The sequence below is a fragment of the Cricetulus griseus genome, chromosome 3 (assembly GCF_003668045.3).
Source record: "Cricetulus griseus strain 17A/GY chromosome 3, alternate assembly CriGri-PICRH-1.0, whole genome shotgun sequence".
Classification (NCBI taxonomy): domain Eukaryota; kingdom Metazoa; phylum Chordata; class Mammalia; order Rodentia; family Cricetidae; genus Cricetulus; species Cricetulus griseus.
Window position 1 is genome coordinate 31292317 of NC_048596.1, and position 22958 is coordinate 31315274.

Genomic DNA, 22958 nt, shown 5'->3' on the forward strand with positions numbered 1-22958 from the left:
TCTCTTGTATGTTATTGAAAGACAACAATTCCTCCTCTGAATGGGTCTGTGGGAAAGAGTACAAAATCCAAAAAAAAAAACCCAAAAAACAAAAAACAACCAACCAACCAAACAAACAAACAAACAAAAACCCTAACAATCTTTAAGGGAAAGAGAAAAATAAAAAGCAATTGTATTTTGGGTCCCCATTTAAAACTGGCCGTGTCTACTCTCCCCCTCACTCCCTGGCAGAGAAGGGTCTTTTCACTGGGCCCTTCATACCCTGATTCTTCCACTTGAAATACAACGAGCGATGTATTCACTGTGATACCTTCATAAGAAGCCTCCACTGGCTGTCCTCATAGTCCTCCATTTCCAGTCACACAGACAGTCATGGATGTTGGGAATTAAAGTAAGCATGACACATTCCCATTTTTGTAAATGTCCCAGCCGTGCTGTACTGGATCCCAGGCAACATTCTACCCTGTTTCCTCCAACACCAACCCCCACTCCCAGCCTCCCAACCTCCAGGAAGAGGTTGCTTAGCAACAGTATCTGTTTTCCACCAGTGGACTAGAGGCTGCATGTTAAGTGGTAGGGAAATCGGTAGAATAGCGATGTGACTGTGTCAGGGTTATTAGGCACGGGTACTGAAAACCTACGTAAAAGCCTTCAAAAGGGCGCTGAAATGTAACAGCCCTGCACATCTTTTCCATTCCCCTCTTTCCATTGCCTTCTCTTTTTAACCACAAATATTCTGGGTCGTTTACTGTAGTTATTAGGATTGTCCAATATAGAATATGTGGACTATGACTTGATTTTTCTTCCACATCACCCTGCTCTGACTTGCTAGGCAAGAAAAAAAAAAAAAAAAAAAAAAAAACCCAAACCTAGAAATTATTCTTTATTTGTCCAATTGCTTTTTTGGGAGATAACAGTGAGAGAAGTACGTGTACTGAGGTAGTTCTCAACCCACTGAGGTGGGTCACAACCCCTTAGAGGGGGCAAACAACCCATTCACAGGCTTGCCTAAAGATCACCTGTACACAGATATTTACATTACGTTGGTTGTTAAAAGCAGCAAAATTACTTATGAAATAGTAGTGAAAATAATTTTATGGTTGGGGGTCACCACAACATGAGGAACTGTGTATTAAAGGGTCACTGGCATAGTGGCACATACCTGTATCACCAACACTTCACAGAAGAGTCAGAAGTCTAAAGCCATCCTTGGTTACATGTAGGTAGGAAGCCAGTCTGAGCTGCCTAAGATCCTGTCTCCAAAACACAACAATGTGGGGGAGATTTTTATAGGAAGTGTAACACTTCCAGGAGTCTGTGAGAGGGAGGGTAAGTGAGAAAGTATACACCAAAAACAAACAAACAAACAAGAACAAACGGAAAAGCTAGCTGGAAGATTAGCCATGTACAGAGATACCTCCCCACACCTGCCCAATAGCCTGGAATAATTTTTGAGGTGGCTTGAACCAAAGCAGAACCATTTTACAGGACTGGACCCAAAATATCCAAAAAGCTCCTGAGCAGCCTCTTGCTTTTTGTTTAATTTATGTTGAGACACAGTCCCATGTATCCCATTCTAGCCTCAGAGTTGCTGTGTAGCCAAGGATACCCCCTCCCTCCCCAATGCCATGGTTATGGGAGTGTTCCACTATGCCTAGTTTTTTATTTGGTACAGGGAGAAAGCCTAGGGCTTTGCACATGCTAGCTAGACCCTTATCAACTGAGCCACAGCAAAGCTGGATTTCTTTATCTGGACCACAGAATCCTGAGAGGACTTGCGGCTGCTTTGGGATGATTTCTGAAGGAGCAGTTGACTGTGCATTTTAAGCACTGTTGTAGACTGAGATGTTGTCAACAATTCAAACACAGAGACTTTGCATTTCCTAGCCCTTTAAAATAAAAAAGCAGTCTTGGCTGAGAAAGGATCACTTGCTCTCATCACTATTCTCCCCACAGGTGGATAAACACAAGGAGAACCTGGCCGCCATCATGATCACGTATCCATCTACCAATGGTGTGTTTGAAGAGAACATCAGCGATGTGTGTGCCCTTATTCACCAACACGGAGGCCAGGTCTACCTGGACGGGGCAAATATGAATGCCCAGGTGAAGACACTTATTCCTACTGAGAAAATGGATAATGATATTTTATTTATTTATTGTTAATTTTTAAAATATTGATTACTTTATGAGTGTTTTGCCTGAATGTATGTATGCGCACCAGTGTGCTTGGAGCTCACTGACGTCAAAAGCAGACATCAGATCCCCTGGAACTAGAGCTCACACATGGTGGTGAAACACCATGTGGGTGCCTGGACCTGAACTCAGGTCCCCTGCAAGAGCAGTAAGGATCTTTACTTCGGAGCCATCATTCTAGCCCTGTTTGGTTTTGTTTTGTTTTGCTTTGGTTTGGTTTTTGAAGCAAGGCCCTAAGCTTATCCTCAGCAAGGAAAACAATTCTCTCTTGGCTTCTTGAGAGTCCTCTTTGACACGAGACACTGAATTCAGAACCAAGGTTCTGTTCTTTCCCTTTTCCTTTTCTGTGTGATGCTGGGGATCAAATCCAAGGCTGTATGTAAGTGATTCTGTGAGGCCATCAAGTTGACTTTGCTGCCAGCCTTTCATAGGCCAAATCAGTTCCAATAGGGATTATAGATCCTAGAGGAGGTAATGGGGTGAACAGGGTACAAAAGTTGAAACAAAGCAGCGCTAGGGACAAACATGCTTATGTTGTCAGGAGTGCCGTTCCTCTGAGGACATACCTGGGCCAGGTCTCCTGATTTCCCTAGCTGATGAAGTTTAGAACCAAGTACTAGCCATGCTAGATGCCAAACTCCCATGGACCTGGAGTTTTAACTTCACTGGGACCCCAAGGGATTCAATCCTGCCTACTCCAGGTTGCAGGAGTGACCGAGAGTCTATGTAATGTGAGCACCTGCCCCTTACTTCTCTCCTTCTTTAGTGATTCTATTCATAAGTGTCATTCTGGAATTGCCTTCTGCTTTGGCAGCCTAAAGCAAACATATCTGTCCACAGTCAAAGTGGCGGGGTTACCACTTGAATACTGTAGCTGGGTATCTGGATTGTCTCAGGAAAACTGGTAGCCCCATTCCCACTTTCTCAGTTTGGCATCCTCTAGACCAGTCACGACCTTTCAGGGGTTGAACAATCCTTTTGCAGGGTTCCCAAATCAGATATTTCTATTATAATTCATAACAGTAGCAAAATTACAGTTATGAAGTAGCAATGAAAATAATTGTATGGTTGGGGTCACCACAGCATGAGGAGCTGTATGAAAAGGGACAGCATCAGGAAGGTTGAGAACCAGGGCTTTAGGCACTTTCAAGGGGCCATGTAGCCAAGCACATAATAAACACCCAGCCTTGAATTTGCCTGAGAATGTGGTGCCAAAGCAGCCTCCTGTTCAATAGTAACTTCAGGGTTAGTGGCATTTCCTCTCCTCCCTCTTTGGTTTTTCGAGATCGAGTTTCTCTGTGGCTTTGGAGGCTGTCCTGGAACTAGCTCTTGTAGACCAGGCTGGTCTTGAACTCACAGAGATCCGCCTGCCTCTGCCTCCCGAGTGCTGGGATTAAATTTGTGCACCACCACCGCTCAGCCCTCTCTTTTCTCTTAAGGTAGACATTTAGGTACAGACTACCCAAGTATGTATTTTAAATGGAGCTACATGGTCAGTTGCTGTTTCCATAGAAACCACAGTCACTTTGCCTGGGAGATGTCAGGTTGACTGCAGAACCTATAGGAATCCTTATTGATATTTTAAAATTACACCGTGTGTCTGCACAAGCGGATGTCAAAGGACAACTTGTAGGAGTCAGTTCTCTTCTGTTCGTTCATTGTGTGTGTGTCCTGTCGATCGAACTCAGGTTGTCAAACACCTTTATCCACTGAGCCATTTCACTCCCTAGGAAGCCTTTTCTGTGATCATTATGGATGTGGCTCTGCCTGCTTTCCTGGGAAGACAAACATCACAGAACAGTTTGCCCTTCCCTCATCAGGAGGGACCTTGCCAAGCTCTGATGTTTACTCTTCTCTTTCCCTTTGGGGTAGGTGGGCATCTGCCGTCCTGGAGACTTTGGGTCTGATGTCTCTCACCTAAATCTTCACAAGACCTTCTGCATTCCCCATGGAGGTGGCGGCCCTGGCATGGGGCCTATTGGAGTGTAAGTCGTGGGCTGCTGGCTGAAGGATCCTTTCAGAAGCAGGATGGCCCTAACCATGTTGTTCTTCCCATCTGGGTCTTCAAGTATGGAGAATATTTTATAGGCAGTGTGCCCTCCCCACAGCTGGATGCAGAGCAGGGCAAGCAGCATTTTTAGAGTGTGTCCAAAGAAAGCACAATTGTCTTAGTAACCCCACTGTGTGTGTGTGTGTGTGTGTGTGTGTGTGTGTGTGTCCTGCCTCGCTGAGCTCTAGAGTAAGCTTGTCAACAGTCATGAGCAGGAACTTTTCTAGTGTGAGAGGTCAGAACTAAAGTGTGAGCTCCTGTGTCACAGATTTGCACCTAGATTTCCAAGAGCTTTATAAAAACATATGTATTTTCCTCATTTCCTAGAACATGAGTAGCTGGTAATATTGAGAGTAAATTGGATGGAAGGCACTTAACTCCTTACAGCTTTAATTTTTATTACATCTGTGATAAGTAAGGAGGAAACAAACTTTATTGCTAGAGATAATTGGATGAAGTCACTGTTTACTGAAGGAATATTTCTTAGCAGTTGATAGCATCCTCTCTACAGTAAGAACAGCCTTACCCAGAACATCTGGAGTTTCCTTTCTTTTTGATTTTTATTTTTTCCAGACACGGTTTCTCTATATAACAGCCCTGGCTATCCTGAAACTCACACTGTAGTCCAGGTTGGCCTCAAACTCTCAAGAGATCTGACTGCCTCTGCCTTCCGAGTGCTGGGGTTGAAGGTGTGTGCCACCACGGCCTGGCTGTTCTGGAGTTTTCGGGATGTGTGGTGGTGGTCAGGGAAGGGCAGTGTTCAGGGTTGCTGGGAGCCTGACTTTCTTGCTTCTCCTTTGATTTGTATTATGAGTGGGTGTTCTGGGTGGTTCAGAGGGTGTGTAATGGTATGGTGTTAATGTGTTAGCCTCCAAGTGGAGTGTCCAAGGCATCTCTTTGGCAGCCTTCTCTACCCAGTAGACAGCTTTAGAAGGATGTGGAGGCTGCTATGAGAGACCTCTGTAGGCCTGCCTCTGAGAAGTCCTCCACCACAGTTCTTGGAAGCTGTTAGGTGGCAGAAAAGGGAGGAAGGAATCTAGAGATCTCTCCTTAGTTGTTTCCTTGTTGTCTGTCTCCCAAGAAGTGTCAAGTCCCTACAACCATCAGCTTGCCCCTACTGAGATTAGAGTTCCTAGAGTACCACCCATTTAGTTCAATTGTATCTTTTTGCATCATTTCAATGTGTACTTTAAAACCAACACAGGAAGAAGCATCTGGCTCCTTTTCTGCCCAGTCATCCCATTGTTTCCATAAAACCGAATGAGGACACCTGGCCGGTGGGGACTGTCAGTGCCGCCCCATGGGGCTCCAGTTCCATCTTGCCCATTTCATGGGCTTATATTAAGGTGAGGCCTGTGAACTTGTGTTGCTATGGGACTTGAGACTTTCTCAGAGGGTTAAAAATGAAGGAGTCTGTGACTTGAGAGTAGGATTCAGTGAACACTGCTGGTGACTGGGGTCACTGCCAGTACTGGGGTGGAAGAAATCCTGTAGAAGACCAGCTAAAATTGTTTCATCTGTTCCTTTGGGTTCTCGTGATGGGTTTACATTTTTCCAGACACAATTAAGTCCCATGAGTCATGTGAATGTACTGGCCACAATATGTGGTTTCCTGTCAGCCTCAGACAGAGAGCCACACAAGCGAAAAGCCGTGCACATAGTCATTATGACACTTTGCTGAGACCCTGGCGAACATGTTAGGGGGCATTTCACTTCACATTGTGTGTCTTGTCAGCTCGGAGGATGAGAAGAGAAGCAACGGGAATTTGTTTGGGGGTGGTTTCCAAAGCGCTGCACTTCAGGGCCTAGGGAACTGTGTTTTCAGGGGTAATTGGGCTTTGTCAGAGAACAGGCTCCCCCCTCCCCTTTGTCTTTCTCCACAGAAACACTCAAGCCAGAACTGATTTTATGCAGCTTGTTAAGACTGGCCTGCCACCTCCTAGAATGTCAAGACTGGATAGGCACAGTTGCTAATTAAAGAAGCTTTTTCAAGCCGATGGCCTTTGTTAAAGGAAGGGTGGCCGCTGCTCAGACAACCCCAAACTAAGCTACACAAATTGTTCTGGGTGACTGCAGAGCTAGCCGGCTATTAGTGAATTCAGTGACATTTATGATTCTTCATTTTTTTAAAAGTGCATTTTCTGTTTTGAGCCACAGCCTCCTTATACTGTTTCATCTGGACACAAGTATAGGACTATAGGCATGAATGGGTCGCCATAGCTAACTGGCATTTATGATTCCTCTTTAGATGAGATCTTGAGACATTGTTTATTGTATGTGTATGGGTGTTTTGCCTGTTATATCTGTGCACACCGTATCTATGCAGTGGCTGTTGGGTGCATCAGATCCCCTGGGATTGGAATTATGGATAGGTATGAGCTACCACATGGGCCCTGGAAATTGAACTTTACTGCTGAGCCATCCCTCCGGCCCCATGATTCTGTTTTTGTTTATGTTTTTTTCCCTTCCTAGTTTTGTTTCTGAGATTGGGTCACATGTATAAAAGCTGTCTTTGAGCAGCTAATCTAGCCATCTATATTGCCCAAGTGCTAGCTTTGCAGGCGTGTGTCTCCATGCACAGCCAGCACCATTTGTGATTGTAGTGAAAAGTTTCTTGGAAGCAAGAGCAGCAGTTCTGTACCTCGGAGCTTTGAAGCTTCCTTTAAAACATCAGGCAAGTTGTTTGCAAACTAGAGGAACAAAAACAATGAGAAAGAAAAATCTGCTTCTTTGCAAACAGCCAAATCCCCAGTTCCCTTTGATCCATGAGTTACATAAATATGGATTATTTGTCCAAACATTTGGGCCAGAGATGGCTTCTTACATATAGAAAATAAAGGCCCCTAAGGCTGTTTTGGCCATATGCCTAGAACACAGAACAGAGCAAGAGTTTTAAAACAAAATAAATAGTGTTTATTTTAGCCTTATTTCAGGCTGTTACTTCTCCCCTAGACACTAGTTGGAGCCTCCTCCTCCTCTAATGCACTGTGGAAACTCTCTAAGGATAGTCTCTCCCTGCCCCCCACACGCCTCCTGACTTCCCACCATCTTCACTACCTGGTCTCACCAGCATGTGCTCCCACTCCACTGAGAATAAAATCCAACTGATGGGGACGTGTGCTTAGAGCATTTAGAGACTGATGCTCGGTAACCGACACGTAGCATGACAAGAAGCAGTGGGCTGGACCTAGCCCATGTCAAAGCAAAGGCTTAGAACATGAGGTCCCAACCCATGTTGCTATGGTGACTTCCAGATGACAGTCATGTGCCTTTCCCACACTTGTGCCGTGGTCAGTCCTCTCTTTTGGCACGATTCCCCTTTCCCTTTAGAAATACAGCCTCCACTCATGGACTCACTTTCAAGGTCATGGTAGAGTTCAGCTTTGTCTTTAGAAAGCCTACTTTGACTAACCTGGGGCCACGTTGTTCTCTCTTTGCTTTGGACTTTGTAGCACTGTTTTATTCAGTTAAGTACTTGGATGTGAGGTCACTCAGTCATGAACGTTGGTGTAATCTTGACTTTAAACCCTTTGCTCTTGGTGACGTTTATCCTGGATGACAGCAGGGAACTCAACCACCAGCATGAGAAGAGATTGAATCTGGCAGTTGGCAAACATGACATGAATAATGTTTATGTTCCCCACTGCAGACAATGGAATGGCAAACCACACAACATTGATGTGATGGATTTTGACCAAGCTCTCAACAGATTCCCCAGAAGTTTCATCATTACATCTCAAATTCATAGTAAACACAAAAATAAACATTGCAACTCTTCTAGCCTAAAGAACAGTGCTTTTTCCTCTTCAGGTAGCAGTGGTATGCAGACAGCTGAGCCCTGCTGTAGGCTCTGTTATATGACCTCTACCCACCCACACACACCCCAAAACAAATAAAATTAGTGCTTAAAGAACAAAAATTCTTTCAGCATGGAGGAGACTGACACATCTCCTTCCTGGAATTTCCATTCATTTTCAATCTACAGTGGCAGTGAACTCTTTTGGTTATTGTTTGTTTGTTTGTTTGTTTGTTTGTTTTTCTGATACAGGATTTCTCTGTGTATCCTTGGCTGTCCTGGAACTCGCTCTGTAGACCAGGCTGACCTCAAACTCAGAGATCTGCCTCCCATTGCCTCCCAAGTGCTGAGATTAAAGGTGTGCGCCACCAATGCCCGGCCTGGTGAGCTCTTTTGAGTGAATTTAACTGGGGGCATCTGCTTAGTGTCTTGACCATTCACCTCACCCAGTCAATGGTTGATAGCTCTTTTTCTCTTTGTTGCAGATGATGGGAAGCAAGGGTCTCAAAGAGGCCACAGAAATTGCTATTTTAAATGCCAACTACATGGCCAAGCGATTAGAAAAACACTACAGAGTCCTTTTTAGGGGTGCAAGAGGCAAGTATCAACTCTTTGATTTTCTTTTTCTTTCTTTTCTATTTTATTTTTGTCCCTGCAGGCAAACTATGCTTGATGTAAATGTGATTTTGCAAGGTGGGGGCGGGGGGAGGCTTCTATTTCTTAGAATATACAAAGGAGAGCGTAGAATTCTTGGGAAAATAGCCAACTTACTCATTACTGTACATAGGACCATCCCAGCCTAGTCTACACAGCCTAGTTAGCAAGGGGTCTAAATCACAGACAGAGATATTCACATAAACACCATGAGCTGATCTTTCACAGAGTGCTGTAGAAGTGTCTCGGGGAGTGAAACCACTTGGACTAGGCAGAGTCTGGGTGGAATAGTTTGATAAAGAAAGCAACTATTTAATATGTGCAAGCAAGCATACAGGAGCCAGCCAGGTAAAGAGGAAGGAGTTCCTGTAGCGTGTGCTTGACTTGAAGTGGGATACGAGGAGAGGGCCCCAATGAGATGAGCTTGGCACCTTGGAGATCTTGGAAGAATCTAGACTTAGAACCCCTGACTCAGACCATAGCCCTTAAAGGTTTCCCAGCTTGAGGAATGACGTGATTAGATTGATTAAAAGGCTGAAATTGTCAAGGCGATGAGTTGAACGGGTTCTTGGAAGTACAATCAGTTGGACTTAGTTACTGGTTAGTGCAGTATGTTAGGTAAACATCTAGACTTACATTAGAGAGTAAAGCCAACCTAGAAGTGATAGGTGATGGACGTAAGAAGCAGGAAGGGGGGGCCTAGAGAAGGCTTAGCAGTTAATAGCACATTTTGCTGCTCTTCCAGAGGACCCGAGCCATGTTCCTAGCACAACCACCTGCAATTCTAGTTCCTGGAGATCCGATGCCCTCTTCTGGCCTCTGAGGTCACCTGTAAAGATGTGGCACACACACACACACACACACACACACACACACACACACTAAAAATAAAAAAGAACCAGGTAGATAGTAAGAGATGTGTCTGCTCTAGTTGTGGAAGGAGAAACAAGGAAAGGACACTTGAGAAAGGAGAGCAAAGCGCCTCTAGCAGATAGTGGCATTTAGGATGATCAGTGGTACCTGCTTGGGCTCTTGGCTCCTCCAGCCCAGACAGAGTGTACATCCACATTGCCTATAATCTCTAAAGTAAAGGCCGCTCTGGCCTTATAAGTATGGATCCAAGGGAGAACTTCAGGAGTTGGCAAATAGAAACAAGTGAATAACCAGAAGCCCTGGGTAGATGCTCGCCAGAGAGTAGAGAAGGGTGTGAGGAATATGCTCCAAGCAACACAGAAAAATGCTTCTGCAGGCACTAATTAGCTCAAATATAGCTCCTGTACTGTGGAATGAATCCTGATGTGTGTTTGCTTTAATGATTAGCTTAAACATTTATTTTGTCTGGTTATAAAAGTGAAATATATGGATTGTTCAATTCAGAAGTTTTGGGAAATAAAAAAGCATGAGAAAGAAAATCTAAATACTTGCATCCATCAGCCAGATAAAGCTACCATTTAATGCTCGGCTATCTCCCTTCCTCATTACTCTTGAACATTAGACTAACATCACAAATTCGGTTTGGGGATTTTTTAATGTCTCTGTGTGAGAGAGTGTACAGTAAGGGAAGGGGACTATGCTCCCTTATGGGCACATGTGGGAGCCAGAGGTTGTCATAGAGGTGCCTCCTGCAGTAGCTCATTCACCTTATGTTTTGAGACAAGGTCTCTCAGTGGACCTGGAGCTCACCATTTCAGCTATCAGCCAGGTTGGCTGACTAGCAAGCCTCTGGGGTCAACCCAGCTTTACACACACAGACACACACACACACACACACACACACACACACACACACACACACACGCCCACGCGCGCAGGCATGCACACACACATACCCATCATCTAATGTCTTTTTACAGCATTTGCACACTGAGACATCTACACAGCCCCACAAAATAGTATCTATTCTATTTTTGTGAGCATTTTCTCAATTGACTAAATATGCTTTGACCTTACAGTGTGGATGACATTGTGTGACTGCCCTGTGAGTCTAGTTATATTCTCAATTGTTTACATTATAACATTGCTACAAGAACAACCCTTCCAGTAGTTTTTTTTTCTTTCTTTTTTAAAGAAAAAAAATCTGATTATTTCTTTAAATAACTGATAGAAAAGGGTATGGATGCTTTAAACTTTTTACACATGTGTCCTCAATTATTTCCCCAGATACACTGTGCTAATTATTTTATGCTAGTAGCATTGAGAGTGACCACACCAAGAGTCTATCGAGAATAGACTGAAAAAACAACAAAAGTTAAAAAAAAAACCTTTGCCAATTTCATGAATGAAAGATATTATTGTTTTGATTTATAATACTTAAGTTGAAGTTTTTCTTTGATTTCTTTATTATTTATTGATAGTAGTACTAGGTTTCAAACCTAGGGCTTCATGCTTGCTAGGCATGCGCTCTACCAATGAGCTGTCTCAGTCCTTGATTTTTTTTTTTTATGTTTAACTTTTGGCAGCATAACTGAGGTAGAATTAATAAACCTTTCATACAATTTGCTCATTTAAGCTGCATAATTCAACAGCTTTTAATATGTCCACTGACTGCAAAGTCTAGATTTAAAAGAAGGAAATAATGACTTAAACTGAATGGGGGCGACTGGCACCCATGAGAGAAGGTCAGATGTCACCATGCACTTAGCATTTATGTAGTGAGTGGCTTTGGGCACAAAGCCCCACCCCATCCTGTGGGACTTAAAAGTACAAAAAGATGGATGAAATTTCCATTTGTTTTGACAGTTTACCCCAGAATTAAATTGCAAGTAGCATTTCTCATCCCAAACTGAAATGAATGGTGATTATAGACTAGATTTCTCAATCTTAAAATTGGTCAAACCAAACATTGCCCCATATTGGCCTGCTAAATACATTTGTTACACAATTTGAAATCTCATATTTTAGAGCCTGGGAAACCAGCACCATTGTACCTCCTGGGAGTCAAAATAGCAATGTTTTCAATAATCACATTGTATTCTAACGTGTCCAGCAGCACTAGTGGAAGACCAATGCTCGTCTTAATCATATTTACTGGCACTAAGTCAGACTTTGGAATGACAGATGCCTGCGAGGCAATCATTTTAACGAACTCCAGGCTTACCAGCATCAGCTGGGTCTCTGAGATTTCAATGCTGACTAAACTCTCTAGGCTAACGGCTTTTGAAGCAAACAGACACGACAGGCAAGATTTAGGTAGAGAAGCTGCAGAAGTAGTTATTCTTCTAGGATTATTGTTTTGTTGGTGGTGTTGGTCTGTCTCTTTTGTTAGATGGTTTGTAGGATTTTTTTTTTTTGTGTGTGTGTGTGTGTGTGTGTGTGTGTGTGTGTGTGTGTGTGTGTGTGTTTTGTTTGTGTGTTTGGTTTTTTGTTTGTTTGGTTGGTTTGGTTTTTCAAGAGAAGATTTCTCTGTGTAGCTTTGAAGCCTGTCCTGGCAGTCTCCCTGTAGACCAGACTGGCCTCGAACTCACAGAGATCCACCTGCCTCTGCCTCCCAAGTGCTGGGATTAAAGGTGTGTGCCTCCACTGCCTGGCTCCCTCCTCCCTTTTTTTAATATAGTATTTTCATTAATTCTAAGAGAACTCCATACATGCACATACAATGTATTTTGATTGTATTTACTCCCAATTCCTCCTCCCCCAAATTTACCCTCATCTTCCTACCTTTTCCCAACTTGGAGTCCCTTTTTTTCACACCACCCTCCCAATTCAACAAGTCCAATTTATGTGTAGGTGTGGTGCCGCTTGTTCGTGGTCCACCTACCAGAGGCCACACCTTCAGACTCTCCCCCAGAATTGGCTCCTGAGCTAGGAATGCTGGCCACTGTGTTCTGTAGGTCTCGTTCAGGCACCCTACAGCTGCTGTGAGTTCACGATGGTCCTGTCATCTTGAGAAGACGCTGTGTTTCCACAGTGACTCTTCTGATCTCCCCACCTCCTCCCCCTTCCCGTTTTATGCTCCTCTGACTTGGTATCTTCACACTGTTAGCCACTGCCCTGGTTAGGCCTAGAGGAAACAGCAGCTATCTTAGATTTCCCCAACCTACCATATGCCACAGTAAACCTGTACATCTTTTTCTTGAGTCTGCAAAGAAAGAAGAGTATCTTGGGATCCATCTCCTGATAGCCACCAAGTTGAAATGCTATGTCTTAGAGAGAGAGGGATGCTCTTGGGATGAGAGTGTGCATGTAGAAAGTAACATCTGAACCTCATTTTTGGAACAGTGCTCTTCCCAAACCACTTGTCTGTGGTAGTGGGCCTGCAGATGGAATCTTGGGTTTAGCGGCGCTGGGCTGGGTTGACTTGGTCAGATGGACTTTCAGCTATTGCCACTGAACCTCTGCTTGCAAGATTCTCCTCTGAGCCTGCCAACAAATGACTATTCTGCTGCTGACGTACGTTCCCAGCCTTGGGCTAGCCACAGGCCCTTCGGAACAGTAAACATCACTGGTCATCTTCTTGCCAGGGCTGTAGTGACCAGGGTAGCAGCCAGAAGAGAAACGGCATAGGCTGACACTGGACTCTTAAGAATCCTGAAATTAGGAGTCAAAAAAGTCTCAGGGTTTTTGTGATTTTTTTTTCTTCCTCAGACTTTCTAATGGTTATTCCATTGAGCACATTTTTCTAACTTTACTCACCCAGAAATAGACCTTTCTAGTTTTGAGTCTCATTCTTAACCAGTTCCTTTCTTATCATTGTTAGAAACCATATTTTTAAAAATAGATAGCTTTAGTGTATTAAGTCTCACACTTATACTCCTGTTTTCAGACTAAAGCCATCCTTGCTGTGTTTATTCATTGTAAAAGAAGCAGAGTGGTTCAGACTGCCTTCAGGGGCTGTCAGTGACTGGGTTTTTTTGTTTGTTTGGTTGGTTGTTTTTTTTTTTTTTTTGGTGTTTTTGAGACAGGGTTTCTCTGGGTAGCTTTGGAGCTTTGTAGACCAGGCTGGCCTCGAACTCAGAGAGATCCACCTGCCTCTGACTCCAAAGTACTGGGATGAAAGGCGAGTGCCACCACTGCCTGGCCAACTGGAGTTATTTTGGAATGCTGGTTTGTCAGTGGATTCATCGTTGGCGCGAGCTGACAAGACAGGTTATTTGGTTTGGTCTGATGTACATGTTTCTGGGCCGTATGTGTATGCTGTGAGCATGTGAGTGTGTGGGCAGGCATGCACGTGTACCGGGAGGTCACAGCAGGATGTTGGGTACCTTTCTTTGTCGCACCTTGAGGTGTTTAGGCTGACTAGCCTGTGAGTTCTTGGGTTCTACTCCATCTCCCCCCACACCTGCTACCACCCTTGCTGGAGGATACAGGCGTACATTGCTGTGCCCAGATTTTACATGGGTGCTGGGGATTTGAACCCAGATCCTCATAGAGTGAGTATTCTTACCCATTGGCCCGTCTTCCTAAGCTTGTAAAACCAAATAAAGACACTTATCAATGTTGATTGATTATTAAAGCTGACCTACTTTCACCGGTTTATTCATACAGATTTTATTTTCATTCTTTTAAATTATGTATATTGTATGTTTCTGGGTGTGGGTTTTGCAGAATGCATTTCCCTCAGAGACCAGAAAAGGGCAACAGATTATCTGGAGCTGGAGTTTAGATAGCTTTGATCTGCCTGACATGGGTGCTGTGAACCAAATTCGGGTCCCCTGGAAGAACTGGAAATGCTCTTGTCCACTTAGCCATCTCTCCCGCCTATCACCAGTTTAGTTAGTAGCTCCCGATGGGTGTAGAAGAGCAGTCTGTTTACAAAATAGATTGAAGTGAACTGACCCCATAGATTTCAATCTCATGGATTGTTTGACAGTGCCCCCCTTCTCCCACTTTCTTTCCTTTCTCTTGTCTCTATTCTTTCTTGTGGGATTTTGTTTTAAGACAAAGTCTTGATTAACAGCCTCAAATGTATGGTTCTCCTGCCTCTGCCTAGTTCGAGGACTACAAGTAGGCACCACCGCATCTGGCTAGCAGTGCTTATTTCTAATACTTGGTCTACAGTCTGAAATCAAAATATTTGAACACTCCTTTGAAAAATCATATAAAAGTATATATGTGTTCTGTGAATATGTGTGTATTGACATTTCCTTACGGAGAAAGTTATTTAACCTTGAAAGTGAATACTGATGAATGCACCCATGAACCTTTAGCTCTAGAGAGAATTTGTATTAAAGGATCAGGATTGTATTTAACCGTTCCAAGTAGATTTTTAAGTCTTCAGAAGAGAAATTCTGGCTATCTCCTGCTACGTGTTCTAGTAATGCCCCTACCTCCCTTCATCCAATGCCAGGGTCACTGGTGTGCGGTGAACTGCAATCAGATGTGCTTGTGATAGAGTAGCTGAAGTCTTTATTGCCAACTATGACCTTATCAAGTTCTCGTAGACGCTTGGTCCCCTGGGCTACAGAAAGAGCTGAATTGCTTAGTTGTCCATTTGAGTGAAACAACAAGCTGATACTCAACTTCACCTGACACTGTGTTCTTGAACAGGGTACGTGGCTCATGAATTTATTTTGGACACAAGACCCTTCAAAAAGTCTGCCAATATTGAGGCTGTGGATGTTGCCAAGAGGCTCCAGGATTACGGTAAGTGGCTTTTGACAGTCGCACAATTGTTCTAACAGGCTATGGACCATTTCCTAGAAGCATAAATGGAGGTACAGTCACCTGGTAAACTAACCAATGGTGTAAGTGGGACAGCCTTCAAAACCACAATGAAAGACTGACTCCCCCTGTGGTTACACACTCCTTTCTGCCCTGCAAAAGATATCCATGTGCATCTTGTGGAATGTCAAACAGTCAAGATGTCTCGTTAAAATTTAAATCCCAGCTGGGCAGTGGTGGTGCACGCCTTTAATCTCAGCACGTGGGAGGCAGAGACAGGCAGATCTCTGAGTTTGAAGCCAGCCTAGTCTACAGAGTGAGTCCAGGAAAGCCTGGGCTATAAAGAGAAACTCCATCTAAAACAAAACAAAAAACAGTAAATCCCAAAGAAAATGATTGCTATTGCTCTTTGCCTAATAACGTCTCACTCCTCTCCTGGGCCTGGTGAAGAGCTCGTGAAAAGGCAGGCTGGTAGGTGAGGAGGGGACTAGAGCAAAAGCAAGTCACCTGCAGAAGTGGAGAGCCAGGTGACTCTGGGGTTGCTGTATCAGCTGCTTCCGAACATGAAAAGCAGGCATGTATTTTGCACAAAAAAACAGATTCCTTTCTCTGAAGAGGTCTAAACCTCTTCTAGGTATTATGGGGTTCATTTATCAAGGTCCTGGTTTCAGCTTCCACTGTGGATCCTTCAGCTCTCAGAAATGTGAGGGTGTCTTGAGTTTTTGCGTGTGTGTGTGTGTGTGTGTGTGTGTGTGTGTGTGTGTGTGTGTGTGTAGTGTAGTGTATGAGTGTGTACAAGTTCTTATGTGCACATGGGTGTCTATTTGCACATGTGTACCCATGCATTCACAGAGTGTCTTCCTCTATTACTATCCACTTGATTTTTCCAGACAGTCTCTCACTGAACCTGGAGCTCACTGATTTGGCTACACTGGCTGGCCAGCAAGCTCCGGGGATCCATTTCTCTGCCTTCCTCCTAGCTCTGGGATTACAGACGAGTACTACTCTGCCTGCTGGTGCTGGGGACCAGATTCAAGTCCTCAGGCATGCACATCAAGTACTTTACTCATTGGACCATTTGTCTATGAATAGATGTGGAATGCTATCTGAAGCTAGTAGCTTTTTCTTCCCCCACATGTTTGCAATTTGCCTACATGGATGTAAGTGCTGCACATGTGTGCCTAGGCCAGAGTCGGAAGAAAGTGTCAGATCACCTGGAACTGAAGTCTGAAGTTATAAGTGCTTGGTTGTAAGCCACCATGTGGGTACTGCATGCTGGGAATCGAACCTAGGTCCTCTGCAAGGGCAGGAAGTGCTTTTAACCACTGAGTCATCTTTCCAGCTCCTTAATGAGTTGTTTTAAGAAGAAATGTGCATTGGGGAATTCTAAACAGTTTACCGATGCATCTTCAAGAGAGGCCCACACATGACTCCCCATAAATGGATTATGCTATTGTGTAGAATCACACACAATAGACAGGAATAGCAGAGAAAGTGGTTATTAATGAAATTAACAGTCAGTTCCTCACTGTCTCTTCTTGGCAGCCCTTTGAGCTGACGGCAGCAGTCCCTGCCCCTTCCTTCTGGCTCCCCTCCTGGCCAGGGGTTGAGTAATGACCAGTTGGGGCCAGCACATGCATTTCTTAGATATGCTGTCTAGTTATGTACCTACTTGCAGCACATTCATAGGAAAGGAGAGACCAGGAAAAGTGGCCATTGAAGTTACTACCCATTATTTTCAAGTCCTAACATGCTCTAGATGTTAACACGATTCTGATGTTTGATGGAAAGATTTCCACCCTCGTCCAAAGCCCAGAAGTGTCCAGGTTCCTAGTACATAACATGTTTTCATAAGTGACAGTGACTAAATAGCCATGTATACTAAGAAACTGACAACTGGATCCTCAGGAGAGGCTTGGTCACCTATACACTTAGGAAGTACACTGTGTAGTAGCCTTCACAGCCTTTGGGGAACCCTATCTTGGGACCAACATTTCAAAATTATCCTAGCTTGCCAGGAGTTTCTAAGGCTTATGTTTTACCTTGGGTACCTCTCTTCCTGAGTTAGGGTCAAGATCCAGGATTCTGATTCTAGAATAATACGTGAATGGTTCCAGGGATGGATGATTCCAGATGTGGGAGCCACTAAAGTAGACTATTAATTAAATTTGCTCACACAAGGTATTGAGGACAGATTTAAATGGGTAATTAAATCAGTTTATGCTTTTAAAGAACAAAACAACTTGTCTCTGGTTAGGTCAGCTGTATGTTGTCAAAGCCCATTAAATGGTTTAACTAAGATGTGCATATTACATTGTAAGGTTTATTACGGAATACTCGAATACTGAATTTTAGTTACTGATGGACATTCTGAACTGCTTACAAAATGAAGTGTTCTGATAGTTGCAGTGTTCTTTGAATTACATAAAAAAAAAAAAAAAATAACACTGGGCTGGCATTATGGCTCAGTAGGTAAAGATTCATGCTGCTAAGCCTGGTAGCCTAAGTCTGTCCTGGGACCCAAATGGTTGAGAGCCAATTCCTAGCGCGCGCGCGCACACACACACACACACACACACACACACACACACACACACACACACGGTAAGTACATATAAACCTATTTTAAAAATAAGACAGATGGAGGTGTGGCAAAGCAGACATCATCTATGGGGGTATGTGGGTATCTGTAAACAGTGCTTTGAAATTACTTGTGTACCTGAATATTTTTATTAAAATAATGTTGGAGAGCTGGTCGGTTAAGACGAGGAGGGATGACAATAGCCCCAGGGAATGATAAGACCTGCCAGAACTTGGGAACCTTTGTTCTCTGGAGCAAGATTCTCTGGGAGGTACATCAACAGGGGAAATTGTGCTTCATCTTGAAGTAGTTTCAGAGATGGCGTAGGAAATCTACGTGAACATGAGTAAGGCTGTGGTTTCGATCTCTTAGTGCTACACACCAAAACCGGGCCCACAGATGTGTCTGTGAAATGAGGGAAAGCTGTGTTCTTTGCTTTGGTCCAGAAAAATCTCTTTGTTCCTTCATTTTACAAATAAAAACTTACACAGCCACTTCAGATGTGTTTCTGCTATGTTCAGGAGAAGGCAGAAGTTCTACACATACTGACCAAGCCTTAGTTTCTTCACATGGCAAATGGGGATAGTGATTTGCTTGCCTTCTCATTAAATTTTGATAGGTTGTTTCTCTTCATTGTAACACATCATCATAAAAAGGGCGTTTTTCTTCTGTTTTTTTTTTGAGGTGCAGTGGTTTGAATCTAAAGTCTTGGGTATGCTCAGCACATGCTCTGCAGCTGAGTGTCAACTTTAGAAAGATTCTAAAACACCAGTGAAATGAAAACCCCACTCTAATTTTCTCACAATAGCCTGTTAACCCTCGATACTTGTCCTTGTAAAATGCCATATTAAAAAAAATTATACATTTATGTACTTTGACTTACATGTATTCCTTTGCAGGATTTCATGCCCCTACCATGTCCTGGCCTGTGGCAGGGACTCTCATGATTGAGCCCACTGAGTCAGAAGACAAGGCAGAGCTGGACAGATTCTGTGATGCTATGATCAGCATCCGGCAAGAAATCGCTGATATAGAGGAGGGCCGCATTGACCCTAGGGTCAACCCCCTGAAGGTACACAAGTGCTAGTAATTTATTCAAAGCATCCCACAGAATTGAACGTGGTACCTGAAGAATGTGCTTACCCTTCCCTAACTCTCTGTGAAGATTAGATTCCCTAGAATGAGACAATGAGTGAGCTAGTTATGAGAAACGAAGTTAGCAGTTTCTATTTTCTTGAACAGCGCAATGGTGGTTAGTGGACCCTGGTTGTAGGAACCGTGGTCTCCACCTGTACCCAACTGACTGAAAGGAGGGGGTGGAGGAAGGAGGCTCCCTAGTTGGAGAATTATCACTGTTTGATACGGTGTAGTCAGAGTGTGTCACAGTAGCATTTGCTCACTTCCTTCCTGAATGCTCTATATAAATAGTTTGGTATTGGCATAGCAACCTGGGAACAAACTAATTGGCATTTGATTCAGCTTGGGAGTTTTGCAGTGCTTATGGCCCATGTGGAGGAAAGTTCAACATTTCCCCAACCTCTTCCAAAATACATTAGAAAACCCCACATTTCTGGTTCAGTGTAAACATTAATCAGGAGGAGACAGCTTGAGAACACACCGTGGGCAGCAGTGGCATCTTTATGGCTATAAGCTAGAGAATGAGATGCTGAGGCATGTTCAGAACCACCTGGCTGCAGGTGCATTGTGACCTTGCTTTGAAATACTGCACCAAAGGGAGAATGCTCCTCATAGGGTGATGCTACATTGTCAGGCCAACCAACTTTATGCATAGGATAAAAACAGTGGGAATCGTAGACCCCAGATTCAGGGTTAGTGGTCATCACGGGAGAAGATGGGGATGGAGAGGCAGTGTGAGCATGTGGGCAGCGTCACCTGTGTCTGCTATTTTACGTTAAAAGGTGAAGCAGATGTGATTTTTTTTTTTTTTAAGGGGGAAAAATACTCATTTGCTCTTACTGGGTGGTAGATATGCTCCATAGATTATCCAACTTTTCTATTTGACTTATTTCCTCATAAAATTTGTATCAACACCTCCACCGACTCCCCAGTTCAACAAATAAAGGAGCTTCCTCTCTGTAGGCTTCCTTCCATCAGCTCTGTGCTTGGGGTGAGGGTGCGGGAGAAGGCAGCACCTTGTTCTGACTGCCACCATTTCTCTGTGCAGATGTCTCCACACTCCTTGACCTGTGTCACATCCTCCCGCTGGGATAGACCATATTCTAGAGAGGTAGCAGCATTTCCACTGGTAAGTTCTCTCAACTGAACTCTTCAACCAGGGTGTTACTATAGCTCCCTTGCCCCTGAGTGTTTCCCTCCTACAGTCTCATCAGGAAAAGCCTATCTGGGATGGCTGGTGAAATGTGGACTGTGATGAGGAACAGAGGGCAAGACTTGGCCTTCGAGGGTCCTCTGAGCTCCTTCCGGGCATCAGTCACAGACTTGGGAACCCACGGAAGCAGGGAATTAGCACTGAGCATCAGTCCTGATGAGTGGATCAGTGTGCTGTCCACTGCATCCAGCAGGGAGGTGGTGGACCCCAGTGTGATCGTGTGTGTGTGTGTGTGTGTGTGTGTGTGTGTGTGTGTGTGTGTGTGTGTGTGTGTGTGTGTGTGTGTGTGTATGTATGTAGAAGCTGGTAGAGGGAAGAAGAGGATATCAAATTCACTGGAATTTGAATTTCATGTGGTTGTTAGCTACCAGGTAGGTACAGGGAATCAAACCCAGGTCCTCTTCAAGAGCCCTAAGTGCTCTTAGCCATCTCTCCAGGCCCCTTCCTCTCCTCTTTTGGTTATGTAGAAAAGGCATCTTGTAGTCCCAGAGGTGTTGAGATAAGACTCCAAAGTTGAAATTGTGAAAAATGTGGATTTTAGCATCTGTTGGGCCAGCAATGCCCTAGACTGTGGGAACATGAATTGCTACATCCTCCTCCCCCCAAAGGAAAGCTCAGAACATCCCCCATCTTCCGTCTTTTCCTTTTCAGCCCTTTGTGAAGCCAGAGAACAAATTCTGGCCAACCATTGCTCGGATCGATGACATCTATGGAGATCAGCACCTGGTTTGCACCTGCCCACCCATGGGGGCCTACGAGTCTCCATTTTCGGAACAGAAAAGGGCCTCCTCTTAGTCCTTCCTCTCTAAGTTCAAAGGACTAGTTTGATGCTTCTTTCTGAAGCATTTGACAAACAAGGATATTTCTTCTCTTGCGCTTGGCTCAAGCAGGAGGTTTATATGTTGTATATTTCCATAATCTTTCAAGGTAATGTAAACACAATTAGCATGGTGAGTGGTGACAGCTGCTATTCATGTTGCCTTGATTGGGAGCCATTTAGTTTTATGAATACAAAATCTGGGGTGCGCTAGCAATTTTAACTTTTTAATTCAAGAAATTTGCAGAGGACAGAGCCTATGCTGGGAATTCAATAGACATTCTTTTTGTTCCAAATAAGTCCTTGAGGACTGTGCCCTCTGGGAACTCCCGGGGCAAATGTTTACATTTTGTATACACTGAAGAATTCCTCCTCACTAATGTGCCTGATCTGTCACAGCATTTCTGTTTTCCTTTCACTATGTGGAACTTTTTTATTATCTGCTTCATTAGTGTTCTAATAAAAACTGAATTTGAATAATGCCTTCCCATTCTATTTTTATACCCATGATGCCCCAGACTCAGAGGGAACTGACTGCAGGGCAGTGACAGCACCCAGGCCAACAGCTACATTTACCCCTGGCTGAAGACGGTTTGCACTGCCCGTTTGCCAGAGAAGGCCACGCTGGCCCTCTTCATTATGGGCTTTTGCAACTTCACTTCAGTAGCAGTTTGACTCACTTAGCAGTTAAGTCCAGAGACAGTAAGCCAAGGGCTGGTGGTCCTTTATGGAGAGGGGAGGAAGCCTCGAGTGAACGGAGAGGGGGTGGAGAGCCAGAATTTGAACCTAGCTCCAGTGCAGCGGTCGAATAGGAGTCCATGCTGCCATGGCAACAGCAAACCTGAAGACTGCCTTTTCCAAGCAGGAAACCATTTTCTGAGCGTAGGCGGGCACCGGCGCACAGCGGTCCTTTCTCTGCAAGTACCGGCATGTGAAAATGGATGGAGCCAACAGCAGTGCTCCACTTTGCTACAGTGCTTGCAGTTGGTTGCTAAGGCTGCTTCCCCAGCTAGCCATCTATTATTCATCTTCAGAGTGTAACACCGGTAACCACTTGTCCTGCATTATCATACCTCTTGTGTTTACCTCACGCTTTGCCAGTCCTCTCCCACCTCTGGGTCCTGGCCTGAAGGGGATTTTTCTACTTAAAACACTGTCCCCTCAAGCCCCACCCCGGCACTTGGTTTGGCACCTGTTCCCTTCATCTCAGTACTTTGTAAAGGTTTTCCTTGAATTCTGGGGAAATGGGCCACTTCTCTTATCTCCACAGTTTGTTTTCTCCTTAATTTTTTTTTTTTTTTTTTTTTTATTTTCTGCCTCATAGACTAAGTGCCCTGAGAACAGGACCACATCTGTCATCACTGGACTCTTAGCAGTGAGGGCTTCCTGTGCTGTGTTCAATTAGAACTAGTTAGTATCTTGTGACTAGAGGCATGATCCTGAGTCATATTGCATGGAAGTCAGTACTTGCAGTGTCATTTGTGAACAGATCCTTTTAAGAGTGTAAAAACACCAAGTCTTGAAGACAGCCTCTGGCTTCTTGTAGAATGTGCCCCTAATTAAAAAAGTTTTTGTTTATTCCTCAAGATCAGCCCTCCAGCTATTCTTAGCTATACAACAGAGTTGCATTTAATACAAAGCTGTGTGGCTGTGCCTATGAGTAGCTTAGACTAGGAGTCTGTGAAAGGTCTGTGCCTGCGTCCTATCAACTGGGCATCCCTCTGTCTCACGGTCCTCATCTTACAGGACACAAGGGGCCAGGGGGCCCTGGCTCATAATGAAACAATGGACTCCATATGCTTGGAAACATCCCTGACTCAGTAATTGGGGCCCAGTACTCTGCAGACCACCCAAAGAGCTGACATTTCAGTTTCCAAACCACTTGTCTCGGGTGGCTTGTGCACCCAGAAAGGG

At 44.2% G+C, this 22958-nt stretch overlaps 1 protein-coding gene across 1 annotated transcript in view; it reads left to right on the forward strand.

Annotated features, from left to right (window-relative positions):
* Nucleotides 1–21524, forward strand: part of Gldc (glycine decarboxylase) — an 87017-nt gene extending 65493 nt beyond the window's left edge. Inside the window, exons 18-25 of the mRNA XM_027406416.1 lie at nt 1957–2106; nt 4069–4181; nt 5451–5592; nt 8528–8639; nt 15183–15278; nt 18777–18949; nt 20063–20143; nt 20879–21524. Coding sequence (XP_027262217.1) covers nt 1957–2106; nt 4069–4181; nt 5451–5592; nt 8528–8639; nt 15183–15278; nt 18777–18949; nt 20063–20143; nt 20879–21022 — 1011 coding nt within the window. The 3' untranslated portion in view covers nt 21023–21524. The remainder of the gene's footprint in view (nt 1–1956; nt 2107–4068; nt 4182–5450; nt 5593–8527; nt 8640–15182; nt 15279–18776; nt 18950–20062; nt 20144–20878) is intronic.
* The last annotated feature ends 1434 nt before the right edge of the window (nt 21525–22958 follow it).